Below are 23,139 nucleotides of genomic sequence, written 5' to 3'. Positions count from 1 at the left end.
AATCTCCATATATGTAAATAGTTGGTAAGAATTTTTTATCACTAAAATCAATGCTGATTTGAATTGAATTTAGAATCATGGTATGTATAAAATATTTGCAATTGTTAATATTTCTTCATATCAAATTGTTTATTACTGGCATTTTGTCTTAATGTCCCTTAATAGTCTTTGCCAGAGCCAACCTCTAATCTGAAACTGATTTTATTTAAATTGAATCGGCACATTTGATTTAAGATTTTGATATATTATTATTGCGCTTTTTATTAATTCAGTAATTTTTGAATTTCGAATCAAAATCCAATAATTTTTTTATTTGTAGGAATTCGAACCTAATAATAAGAAATCATTGTTTAATCTCAAATTGACTAGAACACGATTAAATCAACATGTATCCAGAATTTAATATGGAAAATTTCCATTATAATTCTCCGAAACAGCTTCACCGATTTTTACAAAAGTTTATATGTGTATTTAATAGGTCTGAGAATCAGCTACTATCTATTTTTCATGCCCCTAAGTGATAAGGGTTGTTAACATTTAATTTTTTATTTTAATTTTTGGACAATTTTTTTTATACTGTTTGTATTTTTTCATACTGTCGCTGCAAAAAATGCATACAACCCTAAATTTTAACTTTTTTGTCACAAACCCCTAATTTATTTTCAATCATTATTTATCCCGCTTCCAGTCATTGAATATTTCTGACATAATTTTAGTTCAAATTTTTGAGCTTAAAGAAAAAGCTTAAATCTTACATTATTTTCATTAAGGCATGTCTAATCCTAATACTTATTTTAATTTCTTAATTTTAATTTCGTCGTCAATTTTATTATTTTATTTCCTTAATGTGGAACTGAAAAATACATACAACTCTTTTTACTTCAGAATACTATCTGATTTTATCAAGGATTGTCTACACCTAATAGTTTTTTTTAATTTTGAGACCTTTCTTAATCTTAATTTTCTAAAATTTGAAATGGAAAAATACATGAAAATGTTTTTATTTTGAAAAACTATTTAATTTCATCAAGGATTGTCCACTCCTAAGTTTAATTTTAAATTTTGTAATCAAAATTCTTTTAACTCTGATTTTTCACCCTCCTTCCATAAATCTCTATTTTATAATAGTCATTTCAGTTATCGAATAATTTTTCACCACGCTTTCAGTCAGCGAGTGGTTTTTACTAAATTTTATTTCATATTTTTTTTACTCTATGACAAAGCATTAATTTTACTTAAAAAAAAAATTTAGTTTTATCAAGGGTTGTGCACCCCTCCCATTTTACCATTGTACAAATATTTCCCGACGCGCACAAACAGTACACAGTTTATAAATGATATCCATAAAAAGCGATTTTTGCAAGAAACTAGAGAGATTGAATATTAAAATCTGAAAATACGACAGTTTTTGAGAGAACTAGGTACCACACAAATCTTTGGCAAAGCTGTAAAATTTTCCATTCTATCAATTTTTTTCAATCTCAGTCAATTCACTTGGCATGCTACATAACAATATAATTTAAAAGTAAATTATAGGATTTTGATTCGGAATTCAAAAAATACTGAATTAATGCAAAAGCGCAGTAATAATATATTAAACTCTTGAAACATTAAATGTGCCAATTCAATTTAAATAGAATCAGTTTCAGATTAGAGGTTGGCTCTTGCAAAGACTATTGAGGGACATTTAAATGCGACGTGCCTTGCAGTGGGTAAACTATTTATATATTTTTTGTTAGCTGCTACTTTCACTTATACACCACATTTGCATCAGTTAGTTATTTTCGTACTAAACATTTTGTACTAGAAATATTTTTTGTGTCAAGAAGAAACAACCTTTGCCGGGTCAGCTAATATATATATATATATATATATATATATATATATATATAATGTACAATCTTCGTATCCAGGGGCTCTCAGACAAATTGTATAATTATGTCTATGCATGTATGAACATGAACATTGCCTACCTTGTAGGCGTATGATGCAGACATCACATTCCATTACACTAAAAGACGATTCATTTCACAGAAAGTAAAACGAAAATACTAAAATACATATATATTTCGACTACTGTTATCGTTTCATTAACTTTGCTCTCGTCTAATTTGGCACTGTTTCTTTTGCGAAATGAATTCGGCCTTAGGGCCTAACAGTTTCATATTCCTGTTTTTTCAAAGAACGCTCGGAGAAAATTAACCAACTCGGATAAAAAATTAGTTTTTTTGTGTAAAGTAGTTATTCAAATGAATGTTAAATATATATTGAAAATAACACTTGACATTAACAATGATTTATTAAAATGTCTAGAGATTTTTAATACCACCTTTAAATTTAAAGGATGCTGCAATCTATGTCAAATTTCTCCAACCATATGAAAAAAAAATTAAATATTTATAATTCCAAATACATATAAATCATAACGATGTCAATTACTATAAATTCTTATATAAAATATCATTCCTTATATATCTCAACAACCTGTCCTTCGTCATAATATACGATCAGTATACTTTTTCATACGTTAATTTTTGTTACGTAATGTATGCACGTTACATAAGAGATGAGAAAATCCTGAAATTCAGGATTTATATTCCAAATCGTATTGAATAGCATTTCGTTATGTAATAGGACATATAAAATATTATATAATTTTATGATGAAATATATTTTTACTTTTGTCATGCGTTGCATCATTAAAAAAATAAATCGTTGTGAGATATATCCAGAATTTAATTTTAAATATTTAAATTCACTTGCAATTGACTATTCAGTCAATTGACTATTGATTTTGTGGGTTTAAAAATCAAATACGATATTATAGAAATCAAAATTGTAAAATTAATAAAAATAAAACATCGTTAAAAAACATATTTTCTTGTTTTCTTCAAGCATATAAACAACATTACTATATTATTATCAATGTTTCACTACCATAAAAATATTTTCATTCTTATATGTGAAAATGATACATGAATACGAATAATTATTTTTAAATTTAATCAAGATAAACTATTATTTTTAGTTCTACTAAATAAAATTAAAATAATTTTGTTTACAATCTATAAAATTAGTCAAACATTAAATTTGCGCATAAATTACAGAATGTTCGAGCAAAAAGTTATTTTCTATATAAAATTCGAAAACCGGTTAAAACCGTTTTTTTTTGGTAAAATTAAAATTCGAAAACCGGTTTTCTGAAATGTCGGTTTTTGTATAAACCCTAGTTATGGTAAAGATTTTTAGAATATTTTTGAAAATAAAGTATTTTCTTAATTATTCGTATTTTTCTAAATGAACAAAAAACTATTAAGCAATGTGTATAAACGTTTTGCTTGAAACTAAATTATGTCTGAAATTTTAGTAACAAAGAGAGTATCATGAGGTTGATATTTTGTGCAAGGTATATTATCTATATTATATTATATATATATATATATATATATAATTTTTTTTGCAAACCCGTCCATCCAGTTTTCCTCATTAAATCCATTCCAGTAAGGGATTTTCGGAGGAAAGACTCCGGATCAAATCACTCCGAATTTTTGCAAGATCATCTGTCGCGTCGGGTTACTATTTCTCTCAGGACATGTAATTAGTGAACAAAAAAAAAATACGAAACACGTTTATCCACAGCTCCGAGCCATATTAAAGCAGTGGTGGTGAAGATAAAAAAGCAAAATGCCACCTACGCCTAGTTCCTTAATTCAGTTATATTTGATGTTTCAATTGATAATTGTCCTTCCGTAAATTTTTCAATTGTTTGCTATTAATTAAATCAAAAATATTAATAAGTTCTAGTTTTTTTTCCTAAAGGCGCAAATTCATAAAACACTTATTGTAACTGTTGAAAATTCTATCATAAAAATAGATTTTATGAAACAAATAAATTTTCTAAAAATAATTTCTTTATTCCATCAGAACTATTTTTACTGAGATTTCATATTTCCACCCACTCACTAATATATAATATTCGTACAACTCACTCGTCAGTTGCAGATGGAAAATATTATTACATGTAGGTATTATTTCCGTTCGCAATTTGTTATTATGGATATGTCAGCGTCAATATAATGACATCAGGGCAAAATTCTTGACAAAATCATTAAGAGGAAAAAGTTATTTTCGATGTTGTATCGAAAAAATAGTGTTGATAGACGACGGCGCAACGCATGTAATTATTATCACTATTTACTAATGGGATCAGAAATTTTGTTAGAGAAGAAAATATTGTATATATATATATATATATATATATATATATATTACTTTATTAATTTACACAATTTCTGTTTTATTTCCTTCATGTGCTAATTATACTCCGGACATAAATCGTAAACAACAAAATGGCATAATAATTACGATATTAATCGAAAGTGTATCGAATGAAATTTTATTATGATTACCGAATCACGAAGTATATTTATTTACTTTATGGCCTAGTCGTAAACTTGTAGAAATTAACAGAAGTAATAAAATGGGGCAGTAAATATGGATTTTGGAAATTATTTATGAATCAGAAAATATACAACTCGAGTGCATTTGTGAAATATGAAATTGAGAAAAATTAATGTAATGATATTATGTTAATAATAATGCGTAATGTTAATAGAGAATGATGATATTTTTATAAGAAGGCAAAAGTATGAATAATTTTTGGTGTACCGCAAGGATCTCATTTAGGACCAATATGGAGAAGTTTATTTTCTCTCTTTCTTTATAAAAAATTATAGAGGTAGAATTAAAAAATGACAGAAATATAACCAAACCTAACTACTAATTTATAGAGCATTTAAAATAAATAAAAATAATACATACAGGAAAGTTTTGGAATAAATAAAAATAATACATTTCTAAATAAAAAAATCATTAGATTAAAAAAAATAAATAAATAAAAAAATATTAGATACATTTTGATACATACTTTTTAATATCAATTTTATTTTTAAAAACAATTAAGCTGAACTCGGGTATTGTCTGTTCCGAGTAATTTTAATTAATTAATTTTAAACATTCTAATTGTTTTTTTTTTGTTTAATGAAATACGATCAAAAAACTGAGAACGTCTATCGAATTTCTACATAGACGTGTCCTTTGTTTACTCACAAAATGTCCTGAAATAGAAAATACTCTCATACTTGCGACCAAATTATGCTTAATTGTTTTTAAAGCCTGATATAATAATACCAAGTTTTTTGTTCTTTAATTTGTTGCTTCTATGGTTTAAAACTTTTTTTTAAGTTTAAGTAGTAAAGGCAGTTACTTCTTCAAGAAGAAGTCACACTGATTTGAATTAATATATACACTTGTATAAAAATCTAAATTAATATATACGAAACCTTTCTGGGAACCATTGCAGACTGATAAGATATCAAATGCTATAGAAAGGATATGATTTCAAGAATCAAAATGCTTTCATCTATCTTTTATATTTGGCTATATTTGTCATTTTCCATTTATACAGTGAAAACCGACTTTTTTCACTAAAAAACCGGTTTTTGAAAACCGACAAACCCTAACCATAACCCATTCATCGTATAGCATATCAAAATAATGTTATTCTCTCCATTGCTCTAATTTCAAATTTCATTTTAAATTTCAATGAAAACTTTTATCTGCATTGTTGAATAGTTTTTGTATATTTTTTGCATAAAATTATTAAACTGCTATGAAATTCGAGCAGACAGAGTGATGGAAATAATAATGAAGCCAATTATGGGAGTTATTTTGCTTGTAATAGATCTGAGGAGAGTTTTTGAAACTGTTGTTTCAATTATGCTTGTTAGCTACAACTTTAGACGATGGAAATTTAATTTTAATGCACTATATTATGGAGAAAAAGTATCAGGTAATAATAGAATTATCTAAAAAATTTTTTGATCTGTATTATATTCACATAAACCAGATGGAGGTTTCAAATCAAAAGAATACAAAAAAATATGAATTAATTTCTCTATAAAAATTAAAATAAAAGTAGTATTATATTAAATAGATTATTAAAATGAGTTCAAATAATTTAACATAAAATTATTAAATAATTTGTTCCGGATGCTCCACAGCTTTGTTATTTTTTTACCCCATCGGCCTTCGATTTTAAAGCAATTTTCGAATATTTTTCCCCATAATCTCATTACCGATTCAAAAATAATTTAATCCCGATTCGTTTCTGCCCTAATCCATTTTATTCGGCAGTAATCTCATCAAAGGGAATGACTATCGTATAGTTTTATTCTGTCATGAACCGGAATTAGCATGTGCTCGATATATTGTATGGAAAAGCGTTCGATACCGGCGAAATTTTATTCGATGGAAACAAGAATTGGACTAAATGGATTAAAATTATATATAGGTATATATATATATATATATATATATATATGTATATATATATATATATATTCATCTCTATATGTCACTACTTATGTCTCGCAAAATATGATCTGCTAACATAATTCTTTCGTTATTCTATGGTAGCATTATAGAATTTGAAAATGTTTGAAATTTTTGATATGGTCTGTTATCATGTTTTGATTTTGGTTGCAGTTTTTAGAATTATTGTCGTGTTTTTAAGCCTTTTTATCAGATTTTATCCAGTTTCACCCACATAAGTTGAAACGCAGTTATTGCAATTGATTTTGTAGACAATATTGGACGTACGTTCTAAGCTAGAGGGCGATTTGGGATTTGGATAAAAAGAAATAAGAGTTAAATCTAAACTAAAAATCTTAAACATGATGTGTTCCTTATGAAAAAGTTTCTTCCACACTGGGAAAAGTTTTTTTTATATATGGTAGACAAACGTTACTGATAAAATTATTGTCTTTAGAAATTCATTTATAAAGAATTATATTTTTAATAAAATATTATACATATGGCCGGGCATGCTAGTATATATATATATATATATATATATATATATATATGTAATTTTTCGCATATTTTGATACTTTCTCGAATGTTTTATCGAAGGCATGTGTTTTTGATATGGGTCGCCGATCTATTTATTAGAACGAAATATGATGCTCTCTTACTTTCGTATCGGAAAATGATCGAATGTATCATTATTGATATGAAGAAAACGAGGGAAATCTATCTTTTTATTTATAAACATACATTGTAATGCGATATATTCATAAAATATTGTTTACCAGTAATAGAATATGTTGTGTTTATAAAAGACTCATTATTATTCTTGGTCGTATGATGTAACAAAATGTATGGAGATTTGGTCATTATATACGTTAAAGTTTTCTAGAATTTAATGCTCATACATTTTTGTCTGTGAAATTATTATATTTTGACAAAATATTTTTAATGAATGAGTGAAGCCAATGAAGAGAAGCTTCTTACTGATACTTATGAATTTTATCCATGTTTGGAATTGAAAACTACTGCTTTGCATCAGGATGTATGAGACAGATATCGAACCCGGAACTTGTAATTGGAAACCTATTAGCTCTAACCATCAAGTCAAAAAAAAACAATATATTTTTTTTCATTTTCAAGCTACCTTCTCAAAGTCACAAATTACATAAATGTGCCATCACTTACCAGGTAAATTTAATACATTCCCTTATCGCAGAATTTTGCGTAACCCATAGATAAATAAACCAAATTTGCTCTTACTATTAAAATATTTATAAAACATGTGATAATTTGATATGCATATGTCTAATTTTCACTCGATATCCAAAATCGCTAGATCTGCCTTCAGAAAAATTTCATCAGTTCTACATTTCGTCAATGCAAGTGAAATCTTTTTTGAATTATTGAAATCGAACGCTTCGTCGTTCTCTCAAAAATTTTTATTTTTGGCACTTTTTGTCCCGTATCATCAAAACGGCTAAACCTGCCTTTGCCAAAAACTAATCAGCACGTTTCCTTATTAATAGGAATCGAATGTGTTTTGAATAATTGAAATCGGTTGTACCGTGTTCCCAAAATCGTCGACGAAAATTTGTATCTGCACATACACACACACATACATTCATTTTTTCTAAGGTATGCCAAAATGTTCAGAAGGTTTTGAAACGTAAAGATATATAAAAATTTTCATTTTCTATTTTTTGCGATTACTATAACTTACCCTAATGCTACCCATCCACTAGGCCACCAGGCAACCGAGCAATTTATGACCAAATGACCAATAAATGTCCAGTTGTAAAAATTTTCGGTGTCTCGGGCGATCGAACAAAATTTCATTCATATTTCTTGAACATTAGAGAAAAAAGTATGTATATTTAGAACGTGAAATGAGATAAAATCGACTTTTGTTGCAAATTTTAGATCGTTTTCATTTTATTTAAACATTTATTTTTTTATATAAAAATCATATTAAAGTCAATCATATAAAATTAATGTTGTACATTTGCAACAGATGAATTTGTAATGAATTTTGCTACAAATATATAGCTCAAAATATTGTTCAAACGTAGACCAATAGCCGTTATAACAAATTATTCACGATTTACATTATATTAGAACCTAATTTTAACCTGACTTTTGTGTGGATTTCATAAGTGGAATTAAATTCCAAACCAATGACTCATATTTTTCGAGGTGCAATTAAAAACGGACAACTTTTAAAACAAATTCAATATTATATATTTATTTTTGAAAGAAAAAACACGAATTAAAAATCAATTTTTTATTCATATGAATAAAATGTGTAAAACTTTATGTATGCATTTCCCCAGTATAATCAATTTTTTGTAGTATATAAAAAGTTTTTTAATAGATAACACATCGCATTGCCGTTCTTACTATATTCATTTTTAAGATTTTATTTATAATATATAAAGAAATTTGGTTAATTAATTAAAGAAAAAAAAATTAATATTTTTCTTATATCATTGAAATCAGAGCAAGAAATGGATTTTACGATCTAAGGTGTTAACGGTTAATTTATAGAATTTCGGGTTTTGGAAAAATCAGATTAAATTCGTTTGGGGATTTTTGGTTCGAATATACCTGGATTCAGAATTAATCCATTAAATGAAATGTTAGCTTTAACAAAAAGCAATTACTGCATTATTGACATACATTTAATATAAGATTTAGATTTTTTGTTCGACGTTGAGACATATTTCTTGAATGTTAATATTGCAGCCAATCGTTGAAATAAAAAAAAAAAAGAACTATTTTTTTATACGTTTCGACACGGCCCGTGTGTCATCATTCAGTAATTTTTTTAAAATATTCATACAGTATAACACCAGGAAAAATAATCACAAAAATTGGAACTAACATTATTGAAAAATAAAACATAATAAATTAAGTAAAAAAAATTATTATGTTTTATTTTTCAATAATGTTTGTTTCAATTTTTGGGATTGTTTTTCCTGGTGTTATACTGTATAAATATTTTAAAAAAATTACTGAATGGTGACACACTGTGTCGAAACGTACAAATAAATAGTTCATTATTTATAGTTCTTAGAATAAATATTATTCATGCTTATTTGTATGGTTACTTGTAATATCTGAATATATATTTTGCAATAGTGCACTTTTCAAGTAATTTTAGATTAGTTTATTATTATTATTATTTTTATTCTTGAACTATTTCAAATGGTTTACTTAGATAAAGTATTATTCTTGACTGTATAATTAACCGAATAAAAGCAAGGATGTTATCTGAAACGCATGGATTTATAATAATTTTCAAATATAAATAAATATTAAATATTATGCACAAATAAATATAAAATTTCACCTACATATTTTTACCTACGTGATTTTGAAAATATATTTTTGTATTTTACGAAAAAAGGTATCGTTTCTAGTCATTTTATGACTATGGTCTCATAAAATTGGCAAAATATTCAGGTAAAATCTGGTTGCTCCGCTCTCCGCCAGAACTGTGGACATCATTTTAGTCGCCTGAACTATTAATTTTTATCATTTTACTACGAGGCTTCATAAAAATCTTCAAGCCAAGTGCTAATGATTCTTTTGTACTGTTAATTTTTTTATAATGCTTGTTGAAACATATAATAGGCGATGTCTTGCGAATTCGAAAATATTGCTCATGACATCATGTTTCATCTCTATTTTGTATCTGCCTCTTGCTCATTCCATAATAAATCTTCTGGTTGCTTCGATAATAAACTTCCTAATGGATGGGTACCTTAAGCGAAGTTAAAAAATGAATTGGTTGCCTCTTTTTTTACAACGATTTAAAAATGGCCTAAAATTCATGACTCTGCACTAGAATTAATCTTCATGTAACCGAGAATAGCTACTGTACTTACAATAACTGTCGGTGATCATGTGTACCCAAGAACAGGTTCTTTTCATGTATTTCATTCCTTACCAGGTATAAAGTTAATACATTCCCTTATCGCCCAGAGTACCTTAAATCATACACAAATAGCAACTCAGTATTTTCCTCCAACAATAGACCCTTTATAAGATTTAGTTCCACGTGTATTATACAATGTCCATTTATGGTCACCGAGGTCATGGTCATCGAATTTTTGGCTATATGCCAAAGTACACGCAACCCTGAATCTCAGAATCTCCCACGAAAATCTCTCTCTTTCCTCGTGTGAGATTTTATCTCTGATGAATTATATTGTGGAATGGGGGCTGAAGGATATTTTGGATTTAATTCAATGTATAAATGAATGATTGGGAAAGTTTAGAAAAAAATTGGCGAGAGGGAAGTTGAAGTTGATTCAGGCAGAAGATATTATTTGATTATTTTATGTTTTTTCAAAGTTTCAAGTCGTTCTTAATCATTGTATAGATGTACTATATATACATACATATATATATATATATATATATATATATAATATATATATATATATATAATATAATATATATAATATAGATATATTTAATGTTAAATATAAACAATACGGCAATCAGATTTTTAACAAACATTTTTTTTTAATAATTACAGACGTCTCGAGACCATGGTATGCCACATCTTCAGTGTAATTTCAAATACAGTTAATTATATACTAACACATTATTTAATATTTTATTTTAATTTCATTTAATTTTTGAATAATGAAAAAAAACAACTATCTCTTACAAAACTTGACACAGTTCTAAACATGTAAATATATACAAAATTATTTGAAAACAAATCTTAAGTATCTAAGATGGAGGGAAGGATGGATATTATTATAATGTTAACAAATCAACAAATATGAAATAGTTTGATTTATTAGAAAAAATAAGATAAATGAAGAAAAAAAATCAATTATTATTGTATATATACTAGCTGGCCCGGCAATCTTTGTTTTTCCATAAAAGTTTCTAATAATTTTTAGTATAAAAAATACTGATTGTAAATGTGGTATATAAGTGAAAGGAGCAGCTAACAAAAAGTATATGAATAGTTTTACCACTGCAAAGCACGCCACATATAAATATTTCCCTGAATCATATTAATGTCTTTGCAAGAACCAACCTAATCTGAAACTGATTCTGTTTAAAATTGAATTGGCACATTTAAAGTTTCAAGATTTTGATATTTTATTACAGGGCTTTTTATTATTTCAGTAATTTCACGAATTACAAAGCAAAATCCGATAATTCACTTTTAAATTATATTATAAATTTTACAATTATACCATAGATTTCTATAGTACCAAGTTCCTTATGAAAAACTGTTAAATCTTCAGATTTTGATATTCAATCCCACTAAATGTTTTGAAAAAAAAATGCTCCTTATGAAAACCATTTATAAACTATGAAAATATTTGTACAATGGGAAAATGAGAGGAGTAGACAACCCTTTATAAAAATAAATTGTTTTTTTTTCAAATAAAACTTTAGCTTTTGCCAAAGCTCAAGAAAATCAGAATTAATATTAATTCAAAAACATTCATTGGCTAAAAGCGTAATGAAAAATTACTAAAATACTAAAATTAATGTATGAATGGGAAAATAAAAATTTAATGATTTTTGTATTTAAATAACACATTATTACAAATTAAAATAAAGAAAGTTGTCCAAAAATATAAATACATGTTAGACGTGGACTACACTTAATTAAAAATCTAGTTTTTTTTAATTAAATTTAAGTTTTGGCATATTTCTTATAAAAAACAACTATGCAGCTGGATCACTTTGAAAAAAATTCAAAGTTGTCAAAAAAATTCTAAATTTTCAAAAAATTGCAGGATTATCAAAGATGTTAAAAAAAATCAAACCACTCAACAGATGTGTCCATAAAATTTATGTTTTGCATTGGATGAATAATGTAACTATTATTTCGTAAAGTTCATTTAAAATTTATATTCAGACATTGCACCTGTTTTCCCCCTGGCTGTCTCATTTACCCTGCCTATGGAGATAAATTTTTGAAAAACAGCAAAACAACAAAAAAAAATATTTCTATAAGGCTTAATTAGCTATGACATTTACTGAATATTGTCAGATAGTTGTTTGTTTGATATGTGTTATTTGTTGTGTTGCAATTGGATTGGTTTTTACTATATAATTGCTCAAAGTCAAATTGCACATTTGTGCCATGCCCTACCCTATATAAAATTAATAAATAAAAAAAAAACTCTTTTTCAGATTATATTATACATATTGTTTTGATAGTGATGTGATGTCCCGCATGACTAATTTCACTTGAAATTAAATTTGAGATCTGTAATATCAAGAGCAAAAGTTGTTATTCATTGTCCGACCAACTCTTCAACTATCTGACCCCAACCGAAATATGTATATATCGTGTAACTTCTGTATCGTGATTTAGTTCCATATTAAATCGCTTCATATAACCGGAGAACCTCAATTGCCGGCTTTTGCTATGATTTGTGATCGATATATTTTGAATTTACAACACCTAATGACACGGTTGAGAAATTTACTACTAATACATTTAATGAATACATACATATACATACCCATACATACACGTGCACATAGACTTGCGATATTTGAAAAAAATGACGAAAGTTTAATTAAGAGTGGATACACTATAGAATTCTAGAGCATTCTCCCATTAAGCGGGATTTTATTAGAATCAAAGAGCAGGAGATAATCGGAGGTTTTAGTTAGTATTATTTATTGTCCATTATACCTAGACAAAAGACCTAGTCCGGTATGTGTAAATGCATTTCCTTTGCTATATAACAAATGTGACAAAAACACACACAAAATATTAGTAATATATAATTTGACTGCATAATTTTATCAACAAAGCACGAACTAATCAAAGGATTAAAAATAGGACAGTTTTCCTACTTCCAAAATTATTTTTATGACAATTTTGACTTCAGAATCAAAATTAATTCAGAAAATCTCTTTCTAAATTAGGCACTTAAATTGTATTGAAACTATTCATTAGTTAAGAAAAACTCAAGTCAATTTTCAGAAATCTAAACATATTATTTTGTTAAATATTATTATATACATTTATTAGGGTGGTCATCAATATGGATATTTTCGAATTTCCTTGCTCCCAAAGACTCAATTTCTTCCAAAAAAAAACAATACTCTGAAAGTTTTAGCTCTTAATATTAACTTTTAGATAGTGCGCAATCCAACCAAGGTTTCATATGGAAAAAAATCTATTTGTTTTTTAAATTTTTATTACTTAGCGTCAAGTGAATCAAAATTTTGAGAATAACCTTGTATTTGCTTATTTTGATCATAAATAAAAAAATTACAACAAAAATTTGATATACTATCTTACTATTCTATATACTATCGGACTATCTTAAAGTTAATATTAAAAGCTGAAACTTTCAAAAAATTGTTTGTTTATCAATTTGGAAAGTTTTTATCACCTGGGAGCAAGGAAATTTGAAAATATTCATATTAAGGACGACCCTAATATTGTTTATATATAATCTTCTCATGACTTCTAAGTACAGACATTATTAAAATTCTATTTCCAATTAGAACCTAATTTAGGTGTAAGTGGCATTTTGTCTGAATGCAAGTTGCATGAACTTACCTTAATACGTGCATATAATCGATTTAATCAACAAGAAGTGAGATTTAGCTACTGAGATAATTATAAAACTGCTTATTTCGAAAAATTATTTATTAATGATTAAAAATTAATCTATACTATTTTCAATTGATATATTTAAAACAAAATTATAACATATGTAGTTATGTTAATTATAGTGCACCAATACATGATTGTTGTCCTAGAAACATCAATCCAAATACATACTCTTCATAGGACTATAATGCTATAGAATATTTGTTTATACTATGAAATCTATCGCCATGTTGTCGTAAAAAAATATTTTTTTAAAGATTAGGCCCGGCTGATCTTTATCAAAAAATAATTAGTATGTTTTACAACTAATGCCATTGAATTTTTAAATTTTCAAAATCGGTTCAGGATTTTTTGGCAAAACGTTGACAAAAAAAATGCACTTTTCTGCAACTAAAAAACTAGTCCTTATCGAAGTTCATCAAATAACATTTACATTTTTGATATCAACGCAGTCGTTTTTTGGGAAAACTGATGAAAGATCTACACACATACACTCATGATTTTTTTTGCAATTTTGGCCATAAACGGCTCAGAATGACTTAAGAATACAATAGATGTCCATCCTAACCAACTAGGATGTCATTTACACTAAGCTTAAAAGAAAAATACTAAAAAATTAAAAAGAAATTTAATTAACTATGGCACTTTTATTTTACTACATTTTATTGGTTTTCCCCTTTTGTTTTTAGTGTTTTTTTTATTATTACTAATTTGTAAACAACTAATTGTAAACACTTGTCAGCATTCTCTGCTAAATGTAATTATATATACAGATTGCAGAATAAAATTAAAAAAGAATAATTTATAAAATTACCAAGACGTATTTTCTGGGACGTTAAATAAACAATTTAATTTCAAATAATTCAAATTAGCCTTAAGACAACATATATTAGATTTAGAAACCGATTCTGCCGCATAACAGAAAAAAGTTACGGAAAGGCCATGTTACGCTCCGACTTCCATACATTATGCTACTGAATCATACTGAATACTGTCAAAATGTCTGTATTTGCTGTTCATTCAGGCGTTTTACACATAAACTGCAATGTCACTCATATGTTATGGAGCTATATTAGAAACACACTGTTATCTGACATCGTTTTTTTTATATTAGTGCGGTTTCTAGATTATGTTTTCTATCAGACAACCTGAGAAATTCGCCTGACTGCACACCAACCGCATGGCTTTTGTCAATATTAGTATGAAAAGTTCTTCATAACATGACCTTGCCATAACATTTTTCTGTTATGCGGCAGAATCGGTCTCTTAATTTCAATACTTAATATTAACTTTCTGTTAATCTTAAACAAATGAAATCATAATAAAAGTGAGTTACGCCTGAGTACAAATTCTTCTAATAGTTTTATATTGTTCTATGAATCTATTTCGTACGTACATAAAAATTTAACTCACTCTATTTAACTTATATGTTTAGCAATATAATACCGATTACTCCTAAAAGAATCGATGTACCAAAAAAGCGAAGGTCACTGCATTATATTGCTGTCGAAATTTATTGCAGCAATTGATATAAAAGTTCAAGGTTCTGTTTGTCCCGCGAACGAATATTTGGTATTGACCCAGGAGCAGAAGATAGATACATAGACATAGACATATATATATATATATATATATATATATATATATATATATTGTTGCTATGTAAGTTCTATTCTTTTATCATCTTTTAGGGAAATGTTGCCAGACAGACTGACTGGCGCCTCGAATTCGCGGGCGCCACTCACGATCAAGGTCTCTGAATGAATATTCGAATATTCGGCAGCAAAACAAACGCATTCATGGTCGAAGAGAAATCTATATTATTACAACTGGAAGGGTTTGTTTAACCTTAAGTTGAATATTAAATTGATGTATTTTTAAGAAATGGTAACAGAAATATTTCATTTTAGATAAGGCTGGTTGAAAATATCTGCACTGATGCTGATAGGTGGTTTTATAATTTTTGTTCGCTGGTTAGAATACTAAAATCAATAGAATTTATAGAAAGATTTATCAAAACAGAGATGCAACAAAAACATCAAGTCTTGAACTTGATATCTGAAACATGTTCAATTAGCCCTTAGAGACTCTTCGCATAAACTGGATAACATATCTGCACTATCCCAGAATATGTACTTGAATTATTAATTTATAATCTAAACCAGGGAATGCAATACAGATGAAAAATTACAATACCGGTATTTCGGTAATTTTTCATTTTAAAACCGGAATACCGGTAAATTACCGGTATTTTATTATCTTAAACAAACGTAAACAAAATTGAATGTTACTAGTACAAATATAAAAAAAATGTCTATACAACTACAACTATGTTCAATTAAACAATAACAACAATAAAATTAAACAATAAGTTTATTTTTTTAAATAATAATTTAACAAAAGTATATGCAATTTAATTAATTCATTATCACTATCGGGTATATTCATTATCACCAAAAACAAACTTATGAGTAAGAAAGACCAAAAACTCATAAAAGATCATATTACATTATCATAATAAACTGTATTGTCTGTATCCGATGTGTTAAATTAGCATTATCTCCAATATTTAAAAAAAATAATTTTTCTACACTAATTTAAGATCGGATACTTTGTCGAGATAGGTAATAAGTTACTATAATTGATGAGTATTGTTATTTAAAACAATGTGATGCTCCTATAGTATTTTCAAACTTCGAAACGTTTTCGAAAAATAATATTTTATAATTGTAATAAGAAGCAAAAATACTTAGGAGCTATCATAATTATTATGTATAAAGTTAGAAAAAAATGAAGATTACGCAGGGGTAATCTGTATGATATAAAATATTTTGGCGCAAATATCACTTAAAAAACCGTTACATTTTTACAATAGATGAAAAAACATCATTATCTATCAGTCCAATTCTATTTATTGTAACACAAAACGAAGCCCTTCAGAAAGCAATAAATATTCAGTTTAATGACGAGTTAAGATAATATTTGACATTTGTTTATCTTATACAATCACTTGAAGATATAGCTGTTTATGCGATTATGGAGTTTAAAGATAAATTTGTTCCGAGAAATTTAAACTTTAGGGTATTATGTATCAAATAGCGCTTATGTAAATACCTGTATTTTTGGAATGAATACCGGTAGAAATACCGCCGAAAAATCGGGCGGTTTACCGGTATTGCATTCCCTAATCTAAACCGTGTTTAAGGGCACGCACAACTAGTGTAACCGTCTAAAAAAAGGTGTTTTTTGGGAATTTATATTAAAAAAAAAAACTACTTTATCAATTATTTCAAAATTTTAGGAGTATATTTATACATGTTTTAAGAACACACAGTAAAATTTTTGAAGAAAAAAATTAAATATATTTTAAGTTATCGTCAATCTCCAACGGCGCGACAAAAAAAAAGCCCTTCACTGCTGCAGTGATTCCGGCCTTCTACGTGGATGAAATTTAAAAAAAAAATCTCGTTAAACTAGATAATATTGTATGTAAAATAAACTACGATAAAGAAAAAAAATCAAAAATTGACAAAATGACGGAGTTTTTTTTTTAAAAAAAAGTCGTGTTTTACCCGAAATTTTGGTCGTTTTTAGACTGCCAAAATTCGATTTTTGATCCGATCAAAAAATCGATAGTTCATTTTACGGAGAACTATATATAGAACATGTAAAAAAAAATCGATAGTGATCGGATCATTTGTTTTTGAGTAATCGCTGCAGCAAATTCGGAAAATGCTGTTTCGAGAAAAACGCGTTTAAAGATAAAATGATCATCATACTATATATATAATCTTTAAATGGCTGTGACTCAAAAACTATTTAAGATATCGATTTAAAATTTTGGTATGTTATTTTTAAAGGTATAAGCTATCGATATATGGAAAAATTGAAAAATTCTATTATTTGAAAATTTTACACTAGTTGTGCCCCTTAAAGGTAAAAAATCTACACACATTTATAAACGTACTTTTTTCCAATATTTGCCACAAACGATTCAAAATGACTTATCATAATAATTTTAATTGTCAAGTCGTTTTTTCTCAAAATTCATTACCTCCCCCCCCTCCGGAAGATTGTTAGTATAATGTATCTACGTTATCCCAGAATAAGTATATGATTTAGTTATTTATTATTTTTAACAAATTATTTTTTCCCTGACCTGTATCCATGTAGAATATGCGTCGTCCTGGCTGCCTCGGCCGGTTGCAACGGCCGCCCAAAGATGGGCCCCCGAAAGCAGAATGCCGGCCAGTACGGCTTCCCTAAGGCGAACTGGAAGCACCGCGTAGGTCAGATACACGAAGACCAGGGTGGAACTGGCTCCTGAAGATATTCGTCTGAAACAGAAAAATTCAATACATTCTAAAATCTAGACGTTTATAAAATTTGCCTTAAATAACTTGAACCCATAAACTAGTGGCGCGTGGCATCGTACCTTAAGTCAAATTGCTTTAACTTTCCGTACATATAATAAACATTATAAAAAAACTTTAAAAAATTTTGAAAACTTTGAAAAAAAAAATGTTTTTAATAATGATTGCTCATGAAAAATTTCATATTTTTCATATTCATGAGCTTTCATATTCTGAAGATCTTGAACTTTTTTTCCAAAGCATTCGTGCCTATTTTAGAGAAAAAATATCGAAACGCGTAAGCGTCGTGTCGCAGTATAACGTTTTAGCATTAGTATGAAGCCCATAGAGATGTTAACAAAATTTATCCTTATTATTTAAATCTCTATAAAATAACTGATATTTTGATGGACATACGTCTTTCTTGACCGCCAAATGGTATTATTTTTACTTTTCTTACTCAATCTCACAAACTACTAGACATGCCTTCCTAAAAATTAATAAGTTCTTAATTTTGTCAAAATAAGTGTAATAAGTCGAAATATTTTTTGAATTATTGAAATCGGACGCTCCGTTCTCTTAAAAAATCAATTACCATTTTTAGCACTTTTTGCCCCGTATCTTCGAAACGGCTGGACCTGCTTTTACCAAAAACTAATCAGCATGTCTCCTCATCAGTAGGAATCGAATGTTTTTAAAATCAATCAAATAAGTTATTCCATATTGTCAAAAATGTCTAGGATATTTGTTTGAACCATATACGTGAATTTTAAAATTCATGTCGCCTCCTTATCAATACGAATCGAATGTTTTTTGAATTATTCAAATCGGTTGATCGGTGTTCCCAAAATCGTCGACGAAAAAAGCCGCACACACACATACTCACATACACACATACATCGATTTTTTCTGATGTATGCCAAAATGTTCAGAAACCTCTGAAACGTAAAAATATATAAAAATTTTCATTTTCGATTTTTTTTTTGCAATTAATATAACTCACCCTCCTACTGAAAATAGTGAAATCAAAACGTTCACGAAAATCAAACTTAAACTAATCATACCGCAGAAGCAAATTTTGACTTGATCATATTTTTTCAAATTTTGATGAAATTTCAAAATTAAGCCATTTTTACGTGGTTTCTGTATCGTAAAAAATTAATCAAAATCGTTCAAATTTTTCTTCAAAATTTAATTATACGATCTTTACCAAAATCTAACGAACGCGATTTCTGACTAATATCTTTCGTACAGGATTTAAATTTTTAATCAATTCAAAATTGTGGGCTACAACCAGGACGAGAGATGAGAAATTCACACACACACACATATTTTTTCAAAATTTAGTCTCAATCGCTTCAGAATGACATAAAACGAGGAAATAAAATTAGCAAATCGGATTTTTTGGCCTAACAAACTTCTACTTCTGGAAAAAATAATTACCCGCGGACGAAATCATGGATATAGACGAGGTAAGATAAGATAATTTAATTTTTTTTGGAAAAAAATGTAGCCTAAATTACACCAAAATACATCTGGTACTGCCATAAAAGCGTGGTTAAGATCGGTCCAGGTCATTTGTTAAAATTGTAAAAAAAGTTTTTTATGTTTATATGAATTTATTAAAAATGCTATATTCAATATTGCACAAAAACGCTCCAATTTTATTTTTATTTTATGATTTAAAGTATTTTAATGTGACTTATTTCAATTTAAGAATTTGAAAAATTAAATAATATGTTTAAAAACTGGAGTTTCTCTTACACATTTATTAATCTCCCGCAAGGTAAGTTATAGTAATCACAAAAACAATCGAAAATAAAAATTTTTGCATACCTTAACGTTTTAAATTTTGGCATACCTTAGAAAAAATGGATGTGTGTTTTATTTATTTATTTATTTATTAAATTTTACAAGCCGTCGGTATAATATTTAATATTATAATGAAGCTTAAGTCAATATTTTATAGGTTTAATATAATTTAATTAATTATTAAATATATTATTACTTATTTATTTATTACTTAATTTATTTACTATAAACTTATTTATATTTAGTTAATTATAATTATTTTTAAATATAACTAGTTTGTTTGTTGCAAGTATTTTTAAAAATTTAATAAGTATTTTAATAAGCTTTACAATACATTTACAATATAATTATTTTATTTAACAAATTTTAGGTTATTTCAAGATAATTCAACAAATTTAAGTGTCTTATATTATTGTAATTATTATTATTATTATTACCATTAATATTAACATTATCATTTTTATTATTATTGGTAAATATTTTTACAAAATAATATTTTTTCTTTTATAAATTTTAAGGTATTTGGATGAAGGAAATATGACTTGAAATTGGCGTTGTATTTTTTTTTATAAATTTATTTGATATTTGGGTAAAATATCCTTTCTCCTTTCCGAGCAGTATCTTTTATTCTTATAACTCTATCCCTTATATCTGAATTATTTACCAACCAATATAATTCAGTACCTACGTGTCATTGTTTTAATTAATTTCAAATATCCACAAACAATATTATATAATGTCTGAATACTTTCAGTCGAAGTTTACCTCGGGGCTGCCGTTAGTGCCAGACAGATCTCCAATCCAAGGAACGTGACCAGGACGACGTAGGAGACGGCCAGCAAATGAATTTCGTTCAGGGCCGGTCTAGACAGAACAGCCATCAAACCTAAGAAATATATAAATAAAATAAAATAAAATACACTGGCGAGATGAATTTATTGCATTACATTACATTACAGGTTGTCTGGGGTGCGTGTTGACAGTTTTTCAATTAATTTATACATTAGATACAGGTGGTATGGGGACAGTAGATTGGGATGTGATCAAATAGATTGAGATTTTTGTGGTTAGAAATTGTAAGTAAACTAGTTGGTGTTGGTATTTTGCCTTGAGGCAAGTTACATGACTTTACCGATATGTGTAAATAATCGACTTGATCAATAAAGAATAAATTAATTTATGAGTGTATAAAAGTATTCCGTGTGCACTTATTACACGTAATTGAAAGCGAACGAACACGTCAACTCGGAGTATTTTCTAAACGCAAATTTTCAAAAATCAACACTTTTTATAATTGAACCAGTTTCCGTAGGACTCTAAGGGTTCAGTATGTTCATTAAGACCAAGTAATCTATCGTTTACCAAGTAAATCGTCTAGTTTTGATTTTAACAAATGTCAAAAAAGTACTCATCTTCTCAAACTTTGATGAATTTTTAAAATTAAACTACTTGTCGTAAGGCCGTAAATTTCAGCAAGTTCTGTAAGACCATGATATGTATCGCCATAAAAAGTTTCATGAGAATCGGCTTAAATTTTGTTTTCAACAGTTAATTACAAGAAAACGGCTCGGTAGATTTTCACCTAAAAGTAATCGGTATCATTCCCAACTAATATCTTTCGAACAGTTTTTGATTTTTTAAAATCGGTTCGATAGTATAAGCTTAAATGTGAACATAAAGTTTAACACTATTTTTTCAAATTACAAGAAAACGGCTCGACCGATTGTCGTACAAAACTGAGAAACGATAATCTTCATCGAAATATATCAAATGGTTTTTAAATTTCTGAAATTCGTTCAGGCGTTTTTGAGCAACCGTCGATAAAAGTTCCAATTTTGACAAATGCCAAAAAGATCATACTAATTTTTGCAAATTTTGATGAATTTTTAAAGCTGAACGAGTTGTCGTAGGGCCATAATATTTTAGTATGATCTAGAAGACTATGGTATCTACCGTTAAAAAAAATCATAAAAATCGTTGAATTTTTTTTAAAACTTTATTACAAGAAAACGGCTCGGCCGATCTTTATCAAAAACTAATCATCACGATTCTCAACCAATATCTATCGAACGGTTTTTGAATTTTCAAAATCGATTCAGAATTGCGGGCTAAAACGTGGACGAAAAATTTTTCACTTTTCTTCTTTAAATTTTTGAAATCGGTCCAAGCGTTTTTGAGAAACGTCGATTTACGGCAAAAAATCTGTTCACACACACGCGCACACACACACATACTTTTTCGAAATTTGGTCTCATTCGATTCAGAATGGCTTGAAACGTCGAGAAAACATAAAATTAGCAAATCGGATTTTTTATGAAATCATAAACTTCTCCTTCGGAAAGTTAATAATTGACTTTGAAATTTGAATGCTATAGCATCCACGTCATTTTACATCGCAATAAAAGTTAAAAAAAAATATCTCTATTATCTCTACCTCCATAAATGATGGCACAGCACGTCAACATGAGTCCAACCCCAATATAGTCCCTAAATTGTTGTCTGCTTCCCTGTTCTGGGCCACTAAGGTCCCACAAAGGGTCTTGATAGTTCGACTCTACTCCGTGTGTCCAGAGGGCAGCACCGTGCACTAGGGCCAAACCGGCGGCCAAACTTATTAAAAGACCTAAGAGGTGCGTCATGTTACTTTGGTTCATTCTAAGGAAGTAGCGCTGGTAGAGCATCTCCACCTGGAAAAAATAATCAAAAATATTAACATTTAATATTATATGCAATTTACTGAACAAATTTAAATTTAGATTGAAAATCAAAATGACCATTCTGTAATTCATAATTAAAACATAGGTATAGGTATAGGTAGAGGTATAGGTACTGTTTGCATTATTCTCAATTAATTATAAAATTCATTACCTCACACCACATTTTTCAATTTTTAGCTTTGAATAAATTTTCATTTGCATTTACAATATCGATATGACCTTTATTAACCACGCACAAATCATTAATAAAATATCGAAAATGCATATTCGA

The 23,139-nt window shown here is 27.7% G+C and overlaps 1 protein-coding gene across 1 annotated transcript in view; it reads right to left on the bottom strand.

Moving 5' to 3' along the window:
• Positions 1-22,802, bottom strand: part of LOC113368293 (adenylate cyclase type 6-like) — a 188,364-nt gene extending 165,562 nt beyond the window's left edge. The window contains 5 exon segments of the mRNA XM_026609839.1: positions 16,053-16,087; positions 17,796-17,802; positions 18,198-18,324; positions 20,917-21,037; positions 22,586-22,802. Coding sequence (XP_026465624.1) covers positions 16,053-16,087; positions 17,796-17,802; positions 18,198-18,324; positions 20,917-21,037; positions 22,586-22,790 — 495 coding nt within the window. The 5' untranslated portion in view covers positions 22,791-22,802.
• Between the last annotated feature and the right edge of the window lie 337 nt (positions 22,803-23,139).

The sequence above is a fragment of the Ctenocephalides felis genome, unplaced genomic scaffold (assembly GCF_003426905.1).
Source record: "Ctenocephalides felis isolate EL2017-DRISC unplaced genomic scaffold, ASM342690v1 CF-g0.4_SCAFFOLD_01170, whole genome shotgun sequence".
NCBI lineage: Eukaryota > Metazoa > Arthropoda > Insecta > Siphonaptera > Pulicidae > Ctenocephalides > Ctenocephalides felis.
Note: the sequence above shows the minus strand (reverse complement) of the source record. Positions and strands in the feature narration are given on the sequence as shown.